This window comes from Cottoperca gobio, chromosome 7 (assembly GCF_900634415.1).
Source record: "Cottoperca gobio chromosome 7, fCotGob3.1, whole genome shotgun sequence".
In the NCBI taxonomy this organism is placed as follows: Eukaryota; Metazoa; Chordata; class Actinopteri; order Perciformes; family Bovichtidae; genus Cottoperca; species Cottoperca gobio.
In genome coordinates, this window is record NC_041361.1 from 17,368,961 (window position 1) to 17,386,669 (window position 17,709).

The 17,709-nt window shown below is 39.8% G+C and overlaps 2 protein-coding genes across 4 annotated transcripts; one reads left to right on the forward strand and one right to left on the reverse strand.

The window, feature by feature from the left end:
- Window positions 1-1,484: 1,484 nt before the first annotated feature.
- On the forward strand, window positions 1,485-7,065 carry otud3 (OTU deubiquitinase 3). 3 transcript variants are annotated; one of them, XM_029434935.1, is made up of 9 exons: window positions 1,509-1,629; window positions 2,370-2,406; window positions 2,505-2,801; window positions 3,490-3,638; window positions 4,349-4,461; window positions 4,558-4,680; window positions 4,840-4,972; window positions 5,959-6,146; window positions 6,367-7,065. In XM_029434935.1, exons 3-9 carry the CDS (start codon window positions 2,596-2,598, stop codon window positions 6,529-6,531), a joined length of 1,077 nt encoding a protein of 358 aa, XP_029290795.1. In that variant the 5' UTR covers window positions 1,509-1,629; window positions 2,370-2,406; window positions 2,505-2,595; the 3' UTR covers window positions 6,532-7,065. The 3 variants fall into 3 exon arrangements, with proteins under 3 accessions (XP_029290794.1, XP_029290795.1, XP_029290796.1); XM_029434934.1 differs by lacking the exon at window positions 2,370-2,406 and having other exon boundaries at window positions 1,485-1,629; XM_029434936.1 differs by lacking the exons at window positions 1,509-1,629; window positions 2,370-2,406 and adding an exon at window positions 2,913-3,028 and having other exon boundaries at window positions 2,664-2,801.
- Window positions 7,066-7,940: 875 nt separating this feature from the next.
- bcas2 (BCAS2 pre-mRNA processing factor) lies at window positions 7,941-12,333 on the reverse strand. The gene is made up of 7 exons (XM_029434905.1): window positions 12,137-12,333; window positions 10,307-10,399; window positions 10,146-10,216; window positions 9,133-9,294; window positions 8,988-9,038; window positions 8,817-8,897; window positions 7,941-8,725 (listed from the first exon to the last, which is right to left on the reverse strand). The coding sequence occupies exons 1-7, from the start codon at window positions 12,227-12,229 to the stop codon at window positions 8,599-8,601; spliced, it is 678 nt and encodes a 225-aa protein (XP_029290765.1). The 5' UTR covers window positions 12,230-12,333; the 3' UTR covers window positions 7,941-8,598.
- Window positions 12,334-17,709: the final 5,376 nt, after the last annotated feature.

Consider the following 17,709-nt stretch of genomic DNA (forward strand, 5'->3'; position numbering starts at 1 on the left):
CTGGGTGAACTGATCCTTTAAAGTCCTGTCGTTGTCTACCCCCTGTGGAGGCCCCCCTGAATTAAAATCCCAACATTTGCCAAAAACTGCAATATCTGTATTTGGTTATAATAAAAAAATTATGACTGTGCTACACTGGAAGGGGTCAGCTGACAGGAAACTTATCACTTCATGATAGCTGTAATGTATCATCGTTTTAATCATTAGAAGGAGAAGATAATTCCTTATATTTGAAATTAGCACAGGCAAAAGGGTGGCCTATATTTATTTATAACCACATTTTGCAGGTGTTATCCATATAAATAACCTTGTGCAATGTCCAGAAACAAATCAGTGAAGCTGACATAAATATAACATTGTGAAATCAGTAGGCATAATGGTATGACATACTGTATTATTTTTTGGCTGATATCAAGTCAAAGTCAAGGTACTTCCTATGATTTGATGGGCCCTCTTGGACTGACTCTCTCTCTCTCTCTCTCTCTCTCTCTCTCTCTCTCTCTCTCTCTCTCTCTCTCTCTCTCTCTCTCTCTCTCTCTCTCTCTCTCTCTCTCTTTCTCTCACATAATGTACATGTATAAAAAGATATGTTGTCCACGCTTGGCTGACTGCCCCTCTGTTTCACTCAGGTGACTGATGCTGATTGCTGCACATTCACAAATGCATGACTAGCCTTCAGGCCATTACATCTGTTACTGTGGCACACAATGCCATCACTCACTAAGCTCTATAATAAACCACACACCAACTGAAATCTGCAGTTGTATGTCAGGTTTCTGTTAAGCCAGCTGGTTTTGTGTAAGTTTGTATAATTGTTTTGTAGTTTTAGGAATACTGCTTCCCTCTGTTTTCTGATGAAGTTTTAATTTTCCTTTTTTTTTGTCTTAGTGTGTCTGCTGGTCTTTTTTTACAAAGCAAATATTCTGTTTATTGCCTCTCAGCCCACTCCTCCCCCACATTATTTTCACCAACTGCGTGGAGTCATCAGAAGGAGTTGGTGGTGGTGAGTAGATTTTGTAAGAGTTAAGGAGAGTAGAGGGTGGAGTGATTTTCAGAAGCAACATTTCTTTTAAAATTGTAACACTACCTCCTACTTTGTCCTGAGTCACAGTCTGCTATATAAGATGACTCAGAGCTTCTTGACTTGTGACAACTATCAGATAGATAGATAGATAGATAGATAGATAGATAGATAGATAGATAGATAGATAGATAGATAGATAGATAGATAGATAGATAGATAGATAGATAGATAGATAGATCAAGTTGTTGATTATTTAACTGATTGCTTAATGAATTAGGCCTATCTGAATATCCTCATAGAACAGTGCATACTGATCAACATTACACAATTATTTTTAAGCCTCTTTAAAACCTCTTTAAAATACATTTTGATTTGGTGTAGTTTCGGTTTCATTGAATAAAACTGCTGCTAGCCTCAGCCCGTTGCATCTTTTTAAATCGCTTCTGCAGTTTGGCCCATCCCCCCTTTCGTACGTTTGGACGTATACATACGTATGCGGAACTTAAGTTGTAAACAAAAACGGATACTACACCGTTCTGAGCCAGAAAAATAAAACGAAACGAAACGAAACATAGTCATATCTTGTAGAACACAGCTTGTTAAAGGTAAGCATCCATTTGTTAACTGTTAAGTGCTACAGTTATTTACTATGTAGCCAATGCTACAAGTAGGTAGATATGATTTGGTATGTAATATCCAGCCGTTGTACGCTAACTAGCTAGCTGTCGAACTTCATATTAGCTAAGAGTACGCGGTTGCTAGTTAACGTCAATAACATTAATTATTGTTAACGTTAGTTAGCTATGTAACGAACCTCGTGTAATTGGAAAGTTATTTAACGTAACTTCAATAATAACGTTATTAAGTCAACTTATTACAGTTAGCGTTAAAGCTAATATTGTTAAACCATCGGTCATATCAGATTTCATCTCGAAAAACATCATCCCTTAATTGTGTAAGAATCCGATATAATAAGATAATACGTTTTTCCTTGTATGTTGGATGCAGTCTTCATGTGTTAAATATTCACACCAAACTCCACTTCACTAAGCTAACGTTATCCTGTCGCTCAGACTATATGCTTTCATCTAAACACTTCGTGGAGAGCGGCAATTGGCAGTGATTACACTGGAACAAACTATTTATTTATATTTTTTATTTGCCCGTATGTACCAGAGAATCAGACAAAATATATAGCTCATGGTGTCACGTTACTAGCTACTGTCAATATGTAGAGTCTAAGAATCTCAGCATAAAAGTGTCAAAGTTCCTGATGGAGTTTGGTATAATGTCTTCTACATCCGGCCCAGAATATGACGGGATGTTTATCTCTTTCAAATTACAGCTTCACAGAAGAATAACTGGCTGAAATGACAACCTCGGTATATTAAAATGTTCTAAGAAAACAATACATCTCTTTATATACTTTGTAAACTTCATCCCCGACCTCTGTTTCTGTGTCTTTTTAAATCACTTCCAGATGTTTGGCAGCGGTTGATACAGGTGCCAGCTCATTCCTATAAGAAGACATATTTTGGTGCTGTAGGCCCGCAGAAACGACTATTGCCAAAATGTCTAGGAAACAGACGCCAAAACCTGTACGGAGCAACAAGAAGAGTGAACTGGAACGCAAGAGGGATGAGCGGGCAGCACGCAGGGCCATTGTGAAAGACCGCAAGAACCGGCCTCAAGATGGTGATGAAGGAGCAGAGTTTGTCAGTTTCTCCAATCAGCTTCAGGCCCTGGGGCTGAGACTGAGAGAAGTCCCCGGAGATGGGTAAGAGCCAGAAAAAGATTGTGGGTCCCAGCTGTGTTTTGACTCCCTCTGTGTTGCCTTTCACCATCACTGATACTACAACACGTGTCTCTTAAATCTTATTATATACAGAAAGCTTCAAGCTGGAGACAGCTGTCTCATCATGAGTAACCACGATGCCTTGGTAGAGGAACATAATGTCTCCAACCTCTGTGCCTACATCTCCCCAGCCTACAGTCAATAACAATGTACAGTAAATTAAACTGTAAAGTATTTGTAGCTGCATGGCGGCTGCATAGTAGAGGCAAATGTCACTAGAGCCATAACTTGACAATCCTCATCTTTGTTGAAACATGATTTGTTTTCCCTAACTGACAATAATTCAGTATTGTGTCATTTATGATAGGAACACAACAAGGAAAATGTCTTTAGGTCTCTAGCTTAATGAAAAATCAAGATGGGAATTTACTCTATTTACAATACAGTCTTGCATCTACCAGTCATGTTTACTACTGGTCAGGTGGTCTGGGGGTCTTGTTATCTGAAGGACTTAAGTCCTTGTTATTGGCCAAAGCCCAGACACTTGCCAGCTAATGCCAACTCTGATGAATGCACCATTGGAATATAAGCCATGAACCTTGACACTTGAGTCATTAAACTAGAGGCAGCCATGTGTGGACATACCAGTCACTGTCTTTGTTTCTTGCAGGAACTGCCTGTTCAGAGCTCTAGGCGACCAGTTAGAGGGTCAATCCCGGGGTCACCTGCGGCTTCGGCAGGAGACTGTCCAGTATATGATGTCCCATCGACAAGACTTTGAACCCTTTGTTGAGGATGACGTTCCCTTTGCACAGCACTGTAAGAAAATGACCCAGTGGGGGACACTGAGTAACTCAACAGTGATCAGATAGAGACTTTTTTTTAACTAAGGCCTCATTCACAATGAACTATTTTCTCATATTACTGTACATGGAAATAACATTTTGATAAGCAACAATGCAGTGACCCCTGGTGGCCCTCAGTTCTGTCTGCAATGAGACAGATGTATGTCAGTGTTTTCCAACCTGGGGGGTGGGGCCCCTATATATGGGTTTCAAGTCAAGATTTTCCTCTAAAGTTGTTTTTTAGCTGGATATGTTATGCATATACTTTGTCACAGCTATTGCGAAATTTGCGCTTGTTTTCTTGGAAATTACTGGATCATTTTCTTTTTGGTTAAACTGGTCACAACGAGCAGACATATGGGACTATTGATGAAGGGGTGCACATAGACATTGCTTCGTTTAATGGTGTCGCAAGCCAACAAGGTCAGGAACTATTGCGAGCTGTGTATAGCTTGACTTCTTTAAATCAATCAGAAATTATATTCTTGACTGATTTTGACATCTAGTTCAAATGTTTGATTTCATTACAATGACTTTTATATGATCAATTTAGAAATATGAAATGACGGTTTAGGATAATGATAGGAATTTAGAAGATATATTGTATATCTGCTGCGACATTGTTTGTGTCATCACAGCGTAAGATTATTTTGTGAGTAATTGTTTCTCTTTCTTTCCACGCAGTGTCCAACCTCTCTCAGCCCGGTACGTTTGCTGGCAATGACGCTATTGTGGCTTTTGCTCGCAGTCAACAGGTGAAAGTGGTCATTCATCAGCTCAACGCTCCGCTGTGGGAGGTAGGGACAGAGGCAGAAGCAAAGACTTTCACGTAATCTAATGATGAAATCCCCTTTGGGACACCACATAGTTTATTTGTTCTGTTCTCATTGCAGATAAATGGTGCAGAGAAGCAGGTGTGCAGAGAGCTGCACATTGCCTATCGCTATGGAGATCATTATGATAGTGTGAGGCGAACTGGAGACAACTCTGAGAGTCCTGCTCAGCTCCGCATTGAGGTATAATATACAATGTGCATTCAATAGAGCAGCATTTAGGGAAATATCCCCAATTTTAAATAAACTCCAGGTCCACCGCTTTAGATATCAGGAGTGCATCAAGTCATGTTTACACCTACTGATGTGTCTCTGATGTTTTCTCACTATTGCTGTTCCCAGAATCTGCAGAATTCACAAGGCCATCAGCGTGAGTTCGGGGACGGACAGAGAGACCGACGGAAAAACCCGTCTCCCACAACCTCCGAGGAGGACAACGTGATCCTGAGCTCCATCAAGAATCGAGGAATCCAGGGTCAGAAGCTACGCTTGATTCATTAGCTGCCGGAAGAAATTACACTGTCAGGGCAAAAGAGAACAACTGGGTTTTCCATTGGCCCAATAAACATGTCAGCCTGTAATTAAAACAATTTTTTAGTCACATTTTTCAAATCTTCCCGTAAGTGCATTCCTCAAAACAATTCGTACATACAGCACCTCACAATGGATTACTTGGAAAAGCCTGTAACTGTTTATCTCTCAAAAGTAAATATTTATTTAAATGAACATGTCAGTGCAGTCAGAATGATGAGTCCTTGTGTCATTCTTTACAAACAAGATGTTTTCAATATAACTTTAATATTTTCTAGTTTAAAATATGACTAATTTCATGATGACAATGATTGAAAATGAACACGGCTGCATGTTTTCTGTATGGCATACAATTTCAACAGTACACATTTAAAAACTACTGTATGTTGTAGATTGATTGCAAGAGATTAGACCGGATTCCCATTTACGCCTTTACTGTAATTTGTTGACAGACCATGTCATTGCAATACAGAAAATAAATAAAGACTGCACAGCACAAAGCGGAAGAAAAGATGAAATTAGAAATGTAAACATAGGAAACACACCCGCTGTACATGCATTGTTGATCTAACTCCTCACACGTTCCCCTTCATTAGTGAAGTCAAAGTCTTACCTGAGAGCTGGTAAGACTATTCAACAGATAACCAGTGTAATACATTTCACTGATCAAAATAACATAAGCAATTGATAATGTACCGGAAGGCAGACAACTAATCATTTGCATGAATGTGCCAAAGCTTTTGCAATTTCAAAAGAATGAGAAACTGAAGATCTGGAGATCATAAATGTAGTTTTTGAGAATCTTAATTCTGATCTGAGAATTGTACCAAAGCGCCTGAGAAAAAACTTAGAAGACTGTTTGCTTGACAGTTACAGTAATGATCAGACCACACTGACTGGTTTTGTTCATGTGTGTGTTTTCGGCCTCAGGAGATGAGGAGAACCTGCTCCAGCTGAGTGCGGCAACCATCAATGCTGAATGGCTTGTTGGTTCCGTGCTGGGCCAGTCCTGCCAGGGCCAGTGTGCCTCGGGATCCTGCTCAGCCTGCAGAGCTGCAGCCACAGACTACAGCGAGCACAAGCAGTCAACAGAGGGCAGCAACATACAAAAACCAAAGGTAGACTCACTTATTACGATGCCTGTATAGCCAAATTAGTGGCAAAACGGATCCATTTTTCTTTGTTTTTCATACCACTGCATGGACAGACTGCAGCATTTCTACTTTCAAACAGATGTGATTGACAATGCAGGGAAACAAATACTTGAGGTTAAAATACCCAAGTTTAAAGTGAAAGTACTGAGTTTAGAGCGTTAACTTTTGTTTCCCTCACTCTCAGGTATCCAACAAGCAGAGGAAAGACCAGCAGCGGCTCGAGAAGAAGAAGCGCCAGGAGGACAGGCACCGGCAGAAGTTCCTCCAAAGTAAAGGAAGTCAGGACCAGAACCAGAACCTGCCAGAGGCTGTTACTTTGGTGCCAGCCCTCAACACTCTCAGTATATAGGCTGGAGCATTGCCAAAATCACCTACTGTTACTCTAGCTACCCGGTGGCTGACGCTGTTTTTTGCACATAGTCCAATTTGATTCAGTCACAGCGGATGACTTTTTCGAAAGAGAACCCTATAGTTTCTTTGCAAATGGTGCCTGCAAACTTGCGTGTGTGTGTGTGTGTGTGTGTGTGGGGGGGGGGGGGGGGGGGATGTGTGAAAGTTGTAAAAGAGTGAAAGAGCATTACCTTCAGTTTTATTTTTTGTCACTCCCTGGTTGGTGTACTCAGAAACTCCTCAGATCTGCTCTACCTACCACGCTAACCTAGCCCCTTTCTATGCTGGACATCTGGCTTTTCATGACAACCATGCAGATCATCTCCGTGCAGCTGGGCTTTTTCATTTGCCACTGATTGAGTTAATTCAAAGGTTCAGATCACTCCGTTTGGTCGATCTGACCAAAGGAGCAAGTAAGGGAAGAGCTGCAGATGAATGATTGTTATGCACACTGTGTAAGGAATGTGGCAATAAATAATACCTAATAATTTACTGTTTTTGTGCACCTGATAATATATTACATATTATCCAGGGCAACATGTTTTTTGTGTTTTTCAAATTACAGGTACATTAGTCAGTAAATTCCTGACATTCTTATGTTAGTAACGTTATTAATTTCCTTTTTAAATGAATTTCCTTTGGTGTTGGTGAAAACACAAATGCAACAAACTGGACATTAACAGGCATAAGGTACATTTAAGCAAGAGGTTTCACTACATACAAAACAAACATGGCTACCAAATTATTTCTTGGGATTTTGCCCCCCTTGTGTTGAAAATCGCTCCGCCAATGTGTTACAGGGTACATACGGTATTTAAGGTGTGCCTAGTCTTATCAGCTAACGTAATCAAGTATTTGACTGGATGTTATAATTAGATATCTTGGACTCAGTCTTGAGTGGTTCATTGTAGAACTATTCAACAAAGGTAGGTGAATGATAAAGCCTTACCATTGGGAATACTCTCACCAGCGGTGTGACCTTTAGCTCCACCTGGTGTGCATGCTGATGATTTAGCTCACACTACCATGTTTAAAGTAGCGCTCTAACAGGAGGCAATTGGGTTTTCAGTTCTTGACATGTTGAGGATTTGATAAACGGGGTTTGACAATTCCCACATAAGCCATGATATCTTACAAACTAGAGCCTGAGTTGGACGTGATGCCAGTACTGCAGCTGGAAATGACAGCTGAAGGCTGCTTGTCTAACATATTTGGTATATAACTTAAACATTTTACCTTCATGCCATAAAGTAACCAGTTGCATGAAAGGTTTAGTAGACTGAGCTCCAGTAGAGACAAAAGATTTCAAATTCAAACAGAATAGTGATATCTGATATATAAAAATGATCCAATCCACACACTAGGACATACAAGAAATGTTCATTTTATTAAAACAGCATAAAAAAATGACATGGATGAAAGTCAAGACGGGGCTCAGAAACTCTTGTCTTGGACAAACTATGTACACTTAATTCTAAACACACGTGTGTTGGTAAATCACCTCGAAGACAGAAACCTACATGCTGGTATAAATTATGCTTTAAAGCGAGATTATGTAACTTTTGCTGAATAATGTTGAATGCTACTATGCGACAGTAGCTCAAGAAGAAAATAATCTATAAACCAGCAAACTAACTCAACATTGGATAACAATATCTGAAGTTTGCTAGCATTAGCCACCATCGGCTACTGAGCAAAGATGTGATTTATGGCTTATGATTCAACTTTCCATTTGTAAGAAGAATGTCTTCTATCTTATTGAAAACCATACATACTCTCGCTTTAAACATCTTTGACTCTTGAGAAAAAAAAAAGGTAGTCCAAAAGCTGCATTATACCAAACTCCACCAGTGTTTTTACAGTAGAATAAGAGGTCTCTTCTCTGAGCTTTCTGGACCGTTCAGGTCATTTTCACTTCTCAGGTTGCTTCTTAGTGCAATCAGCTAATGAAATAAGATGACATCTTTCTGGTTGAGGGATCATTAGTTTGTAGAGCAGCGCTACAAGGGTGGAAGCTGCCGCCGCTCTAGAAGTCCTGTCGGATGTTCTCCTTGTTCTCGTCCCCCTGCTGTTGCCTGAGCTGCGTTACTTCGTTCTCCAGCTGGATGATGGCCCGCTCGATCTCAAAGTTCTTACTGACCAGAGACACCCAGCTGAGGAGGGACAGAAACAGGTGTTAGGACAAAGGTCTGACCTCCTGTTTTCCACTTTGTACAGTGATTTAAACTCTTCAAAACAACATACTTTGACTCCAGCTCTCGCAGTTTAGCTCCTCCTGCTAACTGATCATTCTTACGCTGCCAGTTTAAATCCTGAATTTGCTTCCTGTGTGGTGAAAAAAGAAGTAAAGTGTTAAATGTGAAAACTGATTTAATGATGCTTTTATGCAGCACAAATGTCCCAGTGATCAGTCACCTGAATTTCTGAAGTTCCTTTTGAGCAATCTCAATCATGAAGGCCAAGTTACTAAAGAGGGGAAGATGGATAAGATGACACGTTAGCAGTGTTTAGGCTTAATATACACTGATCTAAGGTCTGAGAAACGGCTGCTGTCACATACTCGTTGTAGACTTTCCATGCGTTGGTTCCGTACTGCGACATGAGCTCCAGGTTCTCAATGCGGACTGCCTGGTGCTCTAGCTGGGCCATCGAGTTGTTCACACACTCCTGCCACGCCGTGATGTCATTCTTCTGTCCTGATGACGGTGCCGGCAGCTCATATCTCCACGGGGGGAAAAGGTCAGATGAAATTTACTTTGCCTTTTAAATCACCACACGCACACAAGACATTAAGCTTAGAGTTGAACCAATTAGTAAATTAATCAATCAGAAAATTATTAGGTAACCATTTTCAGTTAATACTTTGCTTAAATTTAATAATACTAATTAAAAAAATGTACAGGTTGCATTTTTTCAAATGCGTTTCTGGTTTGTTACAGTCTGTTATGATAGTAAGCTGAAGAGCTTTGGACTGTTGGATGGACAACAAGACATTTGGAGACATCGCTATGGACACTCTGGGAACTTGTGATGGCCACTTTTTTGCTATTTGCTGACATTCTAAACCAAATGATAACTCGAGGCAATAATTAGATTTATCAATAATGGAAATAATCATGAGTTGCAGCTTTAATTTAGTTTATTAGTCTGATGTTACAGGGTCCCTGGTTGTCCAAGTCTTTGAAACTCAAATGTTTAGTGGCATATTTTCCATTCCAGTTTCCATTAACTGAATTCCCCCTTCGTCCATTGCAGTATAAAGTTTACTTTTCAAACTGTAGTTTGACTTCAGGGCATTCCTAAAGTGAATAACAGAATAGCTTAAAATGTATATCCATCACTGAAGATATTGCAGTGCCTCACTCAGTAAAGCATTTTAATTACATGCATGTATAACTCTTTCTCCAGAGGCAGATGAGAGTAAGGCAAGACTCTGCTGAGCTATCGCCAGCATGTTGGATGCAGCAGTATTTCTGCATGACTGTATGCATTATGTGCCCATAGAGACGTGCAGGCCAGTGGATTCAGGTTTTCTGCTGCTCCATGTATAAACTGCAGTATGTAAGGTTTCACCTCTTCATGCTCAGGAGATCCATCGGCTGCCGAGACGCCAGTCGCTCAAATTCATTCTTCATAATTTCTGTCTAATGGGTGAGAAGAAATAAGCAAAGCTGTTATTTCTGTCCCACTGGCTGAAACTGAAGAAGGTTTCTGAGGTCTGAGGAGTTTGTTACCTCAAAAGTAGAGAAGTCCGGTGTGAGCAGGTAGCTCAGGTAGTTCTTGGTCGGTCGGTATCTCCTGGTCTCCTCCTCCACCAACGCTGCAGCCTAGACGACACAAATAATGTGTTTCTTTTTGAGCAGTAATAGCACTACAGCTACTAAGAAATCAACTTATCACTTTGAACTATGGTTTGAAAATCCACCGGTACAGGTGGACTTTTTAACTAAACGTCGCTGAGCAGGTGTCAGATTAAATTTCATTATTAATAACGACCAAAACTGTTTTACAGTTTTCACACAATCCTATATTTTGGCAGAGTGGAAAAGCATTTGAAACAGCATTCAGACCCAACATGGGCAATAATGTGAGGAGGTCTGGGAGTCCGAGTTTCTGCCAATCAAAGACTTTATTCCCCGTCTTGTCAAAGTCAAATGCCTTTGCCAGTCCTGCTCAGCCCTTACTCTTCAGTAAATACTAAATGTATGAAAGATAACTGTATCCTGCAGAGTTAAAAGCCAGTCCAAACGGAATTATTTACATTCTTATACCACCTCAGACCCAGATCTAAGAGATCATTGGGACGCTTGCCCTTCCAGCAAAATCACAGTTTATTTACATTTCTGTTTGCAATTCTCTTGACACATTTAACGCTTTCATTGATGCTGCCGACTTATGATGTATATTTAAGGAGTCAGGTGTGAGCCAACTCATTAACCTCTGATTGAACAACTGTTCTTTCTAGGTAAAAGGAAAAAAGGGAGATTGGGCTTCATGTGCGTCATACTCAACTTCAAAACAGAATCCTGGGTATAAAGTACAATAGCATAATGATGTGTACATTGTTTTACACATAAGGAAAATATTCTAAGGGGTAATAGTGACATATTAATGCATATTAACATTTTCATTTCACCCACACTGCAAAAAGCTGCCCGTGAGGTCTACATTACATTCACTTGGCAGACACAAAGGGACTTACAATTCAATTTAAACCATGCAGGATAAGATACAGATCTCATAATAGGATACAAAAGTCATAAAAGAGATAAGAGCACAAATGTTCTTCTTTTCTCTTTGATGAATGAATCGTGCTTCCTTATTAAATGAGATGCCAAACAGAGCCATCATTATCTTATTAATTCTGCTTTACCTGCTATGACAAGTTGTCTGCAGATGTCTGCTGTGGAAAAGGTCGATATGTTCTCCAGCTGTGTGAGGGGCCAGTCCTCAAATACACTGAAACTTATTTGTAACACAATGTGCAAGGCTGGGTAAACAACCAGGCCAAATGCCCCCCAGGGCCCCCAATTTACTGAGTCATTGGGCCCTGGATAAAAATCTAGTTTGAAGACCTTATTATTTTAGTTAATATTGTGCTCACATAGTGTTAGTTTGGTCTCATTCATCGTTTTACTGTAGTAGTGTAGCAGGAGCAGAATAGAACATTTAGAGGGACAACTGTAAATTAATACACGTTATGCCACGCAAGCCAGTACTGCTACTAAAGACCCTGAAGAACTAACTTATGGTTTTACGTTATTTATTTAATTAAATTTAGCGGGATTTAGCTTCCACAGACTGCACGCCGGCTAATGTTATGCTCATAACCCCAGGAAGTTAAGAGCTAAAGTGAAACAGTAACGTTTCCTAGCGTTGGCTCAATAATTCACAAAACAAATTAGCATGCTAAACATTAGAATCGCTAAATGTGGCCAGACTAAAAGCTGTGGACTGTAACTGCCAAGTGTCCCATTGAAATGTGAATTTAAGTTTACAGTGTGCCATCTGGGTTAGCATGGTTAGCTAACACGCTGCGATTAGCACATTCCCTGTTAACTCACCGCTTCTCGGACACCTGCTGCATCGTAACCTTGGTCAAAATATGGCAAAGCATCGACAAACACTTCACCAGCTACTGAAGCCGTTCCGGCCATTTTTAATCAGTCGATATTGTTGAGTTTGTTTGATTTGTGCCTGTCTTGGCTATAAAAAAACACTCACGCTAACTAAAAGTAAGCCTTTCCGGTCTCGATTTCAAAATAAAATCCTTCCACGTAACCATGGTCGTTTTTGTTAGTGACATCTAGTGGAGAGGAAAGTAACTGCTGCTTGATGAAGCCATAGTTCAAACGACATAATGTATGTTAAATTGAAATGTAGATACTCTGGTGAATTGTGGATAGATACTATTAATACACTCAGCTGCATTGTTTTTTAGGAGGATTGCTAATGTACCAGCACAATTCCAATAGTAGTGAAATCCATATCTCATATTTAGACTGTGAAAACACACTTCTACATCAAAATGGTCCCAAAAAAAACAAACAACAATAAAGACAAACTGCCTGTCAGTTAATAATTGAAGAACGTGTCACATAAGTACCATTTTCTTGTTTTTCAAGCATCCTCTTCATCCAATGGTTGAATTGTTATTCTATTCTGTTTCTGTATGTTGCACTTACATTTGTTTGGCTTATTTTAAGCTATTGTTCTGCACTTAAATGATTTGACCTATTAGAAGCTTTGTCCTTGCAAGATTTTTGCTGTTTTCGAGTTGTATCCTCATGATTGTTTGCACTAATTGTAAGTCGCTTTGGACAAAAGCGTCAGCTAAATGAACTGTAATGTAATGTAATTCATTCATGCAGAAGCAAACCTGTGCACTAATACTAAACTGCAGACATTCATTTATAGACAACTATCAAAGATGCATTCAAAAAAATACCATACTAGTCCTATGAGGAGGAACAAAAGGAAACAACCTTTTGACATTTTGTCAAGGGGGTAACAAGATTCAGTTTTAACCCCATGCATCATTGAGCACAGCATCACACTATTGTTGATATCACTAAAAGTGCAGACTCAGCGAAGAACCACAATGCTAGGACAACATTTAGGACAACACCAATATTCACTTCTCTCAACAAGTTAGCTTTAATTAAGCTAATCCATGTTGGCTGCATTGTTGTTGTTTTTTTTACTGTCTCTTGAACTGGGTTCAGGTGAAAGAGCAAACTAGGCTGCTAGCAGAGGCAGTTCTGATGGCAGGCTCAGTTGCCACTGATTTGCTGTGGGGTTCAGCTGTTTGACTATTTTATTATTTTTCTGTTACTAATTGAATCACAAATGACAGAAGATTCTGCTCAAACTTTAAAATTCAAAGCTGTTTGAGTTGATATACTCAGTTTACTCATACATTTGTTTCTAAATTAGTTTTGATTCCAAAATACACTTAATAATGTTGTACATAGTAGATGATGTAGTTTTAATTTGAATTAAGCCTAGATGCAGTACAGCTATGCTATAACACACACACCCCCCTCACTCTTTCATTCTCTCTCTCCCTGTGGTTTAGAGATAGGACAAATAGTCCTGAGGACAATATATTGTGATATCTTGACACAATTTAAAAATGTGAAGCGTTTACAGTGCCAATATTACACATAGTGTACTGTAATGAAAGCAAAACAACACAACAACAAAAAATCATTAAATAAAAAATAACTTTATTTAAACATTTGTATTGTTGTAGTTTATTTCCCATTGCGTAGCTGTTCACAGGAGGCACATTTTCTTTAAAAGAAATTAGTAATGTGTTCCAATTTCCAATGAGAGGCTCTTTGGTCCAGTAATCCTTAATACTACCTAATTACGTCAATGCATTCATACAGCCCAATATCACAAGGCGGGCAATAATCAAATTAATTTATATCTCAAATCCTCAATACTGAACCTATTTACACATTCCACAGAATTCACTTTCTGGCTAGCTTATCCCCGTAACACTCCAGAAAATTCAGAACCTGCAGTCTGTCTGCAACAGGCAGCTAAAAGTGAAGTAAGTCATTTTGCATCTTTGGACCTTACATGGATACTATCAAAAAATAAAACAGATATTTTTCTTCTATTGCTTGACACCATCAACAGAAATGACAACTTCCTCATTGATTTGGTGCGCTTGATGCATAACACATCCCCATACAACCTCCAGCAAAAAATGGCAGCTGCCACCATAATTACAAGGTCAGGTTCTCTGTGGCAATGATAATAATATTAGTATTAATATTAATATTCTTATTATTCTTATTCTTAATAATATTAGTAATAGTAATAGTAATAGTAATAGTAATAGTAATAATAATAATAATAATAAAACTTTTAATTTATATAGCACATGTCTAGATACATTAAGACGCTTAAAAATATAGAAACATTCCGTACCAGTTTAAAAGCAGACATAAATACAAATTTGTAGACACATGATGCAAACAAAAGACAAAACAGAACAAAACAAAACCAGAACAGAGAGCAGTGAAAACCATGAGAGGGGGGGGAGGGTCGAGGATGATTTCGAGGTTGTGGACCTGGGTGGAGGGGGAGACGTTGGAGCCGTGAATGGTGAGTGAGAAGAACTGGGAGGAGCGTGAGAGGGAATTTAAATCGATGATGATTATTTCAGATTTTTTGCAGTTGAGGTGGAGAAAGTTTTGTTGCATCCATGTTTTAATATCATTAAGACAGGCGGTGAAGGTCGAGTCGGTGGTCGTGTCGTCACCGTAGCAGTGGAAATGGATGCCTTGTTGCTGTAGAATTACTAAATTTGTTTAATTTTATGTCTTAAGTATATTGTATGTTACATTGTTGGAGGAGCCTGGTACTTAAGATGTTCATTGCCAACAACTACCCTGTAGCTTTTGTGCATATGACAATAAAGCCTTTGAATCTTTGCTGAACTTCCCCCCGCCTGAAACTTTGCCAAACTCGGACATAATGAAGCCGTACATGATTGTGGGCGATGATGCATATACCACAAGGCAGTGGTTCCGGATCTTTCGACCTATCGGTTAGTGAACTGATGACCCCTGACTAATGATAAGTGACATATTCTATGGCCATTGTTCTATTAGCTTCTTGGTTGTTTTAACTGCATACTTTTCTAATGCAGGACAAGGCTGTTTAGCATGAAGGCTCTGTGTGCTCAGGTCTTCACCGTGACCTTATCCTGTGAGATAAAAAAAAAAAGTTTAGTTTTCTTCACTGAAATCAATGAAATTCTGAGATATAGGCCGACTGTATATTAAAACAATGTTTTTGTTCTACACCCCTTAAAATCAGGAAGGCCTCGTGACCCCCTGTGAAGCTTTGGCAACTCCCACTGGGGTTCTCCACCCTCATGTTGGGAACCACTTAAAGCATGACCTCATGGAGCTGTATCCATTCAGTGAGACGGACCACAGTCAAAGAGAACCAAACTATCATCTCTCTAGAGCACGGACAGTGGTAAATGCATTTGGAATTCTTCTAAACAGGCTGAGGGTTTTCAAATCCAATAGACAAGGTTGTTAAACTAACCATAGTGGCCTCCCTATGCATGCATAACCTCCTCCGTGAGTGCAGGTCTGAGGCATATACACCTCCAGCCCTTGAAGACTGCAAGAATGCTGACCACAACATAGTTGAAGGAGCTTGGAGGAATCCAGAGATTGGGGGGTTTGAAGCCTTTGCAGCATAGAAGGGAACACAACCCAATCGTTGCCGCTAAAATGCAAAGAGACCTTCTGCGTAATTACTTTGTCTCATCTGAAGGTTGCGCTTATTGGCAGGAGGAACACATTTAGTATTGTTGGGATGTCACAGAATGTATTTAAGGAACACATTATAACAGTGGCGGGCCGTCAGGGCCAGCAAGGCCTTCTCTGCTGGCCTAAACATCATCAGAATATAAATTTAATTTTGATATATTTTTTCCACAAATATGTATTAAAATATTCCCCATAGTCTATTCTCTTCATTTCATAGCTTTCCTCTTGGTTGCGCTGCTTCCAGACTCAGATTGAGATTTGGAGGTCTGGCCTTTATGTTAGAGATTTTATCCAATCATATTTCAGCCATGATGTGTTGCCAGGGTCCACGAAATCTGCCCTTAGGCCTTCAGAATCAACAGTGCGGGCGCCTGTAGCTTAAAGTGAACGGAGACAAAACTGTGGCGTTAACCAATCAGATGTCGAGTTGGCGACACCGAGGCCAGCTAGCAGGCGTACAATAACGTCAGCACATCCACATCTTTTGATTGGATACGCACTATTGAGAGGCAGAGCTATGCAGAGCTAGCAAACTGAACTTGAACTGAGTTAATTTAGATTTCTACAAGCTGTTCTTTTTCAACCCACAATGGCTGAAGGAGGAGAAGAGATCGATTTGGTCGTAGATATAATTACAACGCCATTTTCAAGACGAACTTTTCAAGAAAAGCTAGACATCGACACCAACCCGACGCTAGCGAGACTATCACAGGGTTTGTCCGCCAGTTTCAAATCACTAACTACGAGCGGTACCCCCGGCTCACAGCCTCCGAGAGGCACTGCACATTGTACTGCTGGGAATGCCTGCTATTTACAACTGATCAATTTGGTGTTTGGAGCCACACAGGGTTTTAAAAATTGAGTTGTCTAACCAAGGCAGCAACGAGACACCAAAGCACGGCTGGGCACTTACAAGCAACGGTGCTTTTGAAAACCTTTGGGACACCCGAGTGGATCTACAGCTCAACGAACAAGTGCGCAGGGAAACGGAGCTCCACAACGAAAGGGTGAACAAAAATGCAACGCACAGTTATACTGCGTTTCTGTCTAAATTTATAGTTTCTAGAGCCAATGGCGTCATAATGATGGTATTAAGAGGTGGAATAATTCAGGTAGGACTGTGTAGGACATCACTGAAGGCCTAGGTGTGAAATGCACGGCCTGACACTGCATTATAAGACCGTTGCAATGTTTTAACAATAAAAACTTGTGTGACGCAATCAAAAAAGCAACAGTGTAGCAATTCCACCACATTTGAAAAAAAAAAAACCCAATCCACTTACTGATAATGTAACTGATTAACAGTTACTTCTTGCTTGCTTCAAAACAACAAGCTCTGTGACTCTCACCCCCTTGACTTGACTCCCCTTGCACCTTACTGCTGGCAGGTGATGGTGCAGGTGAAGGAGATTCCTGAGCAGCTGTTTGGGTTGCTGCTTCATTTTACCACTCAAAGGGGGAGGCAGGTCGAGAGATTGAGAAAACTCATCCTGATATTCAGACTGAAGATAGACTGACTGGGTTCGCTCTTGTCCAAATACTTTTCACCATATTTGGTATTGGTAAGTATTTCTGGTGCTTGAGATTCTCATGTTGCTCACATGTGCTCATCCATGACTCTCTTTAGTCTGATGTTCCTCAAAGACGCTTTAATCTAAAGTGTCATAATGTTAAGACTTTAGCCTTTATTTATTTGATCTGTTTGCTGTGGTTCTCTGTTAAGTTGTTAATTTAAAGGTTTGATTAAATGTTAAACAATAGGAACTGTGTTTTATTTTTTGTAATGAAAAAAAAGCATAAAAATAAGGCTTTTATGAAAACACTGAATGAAA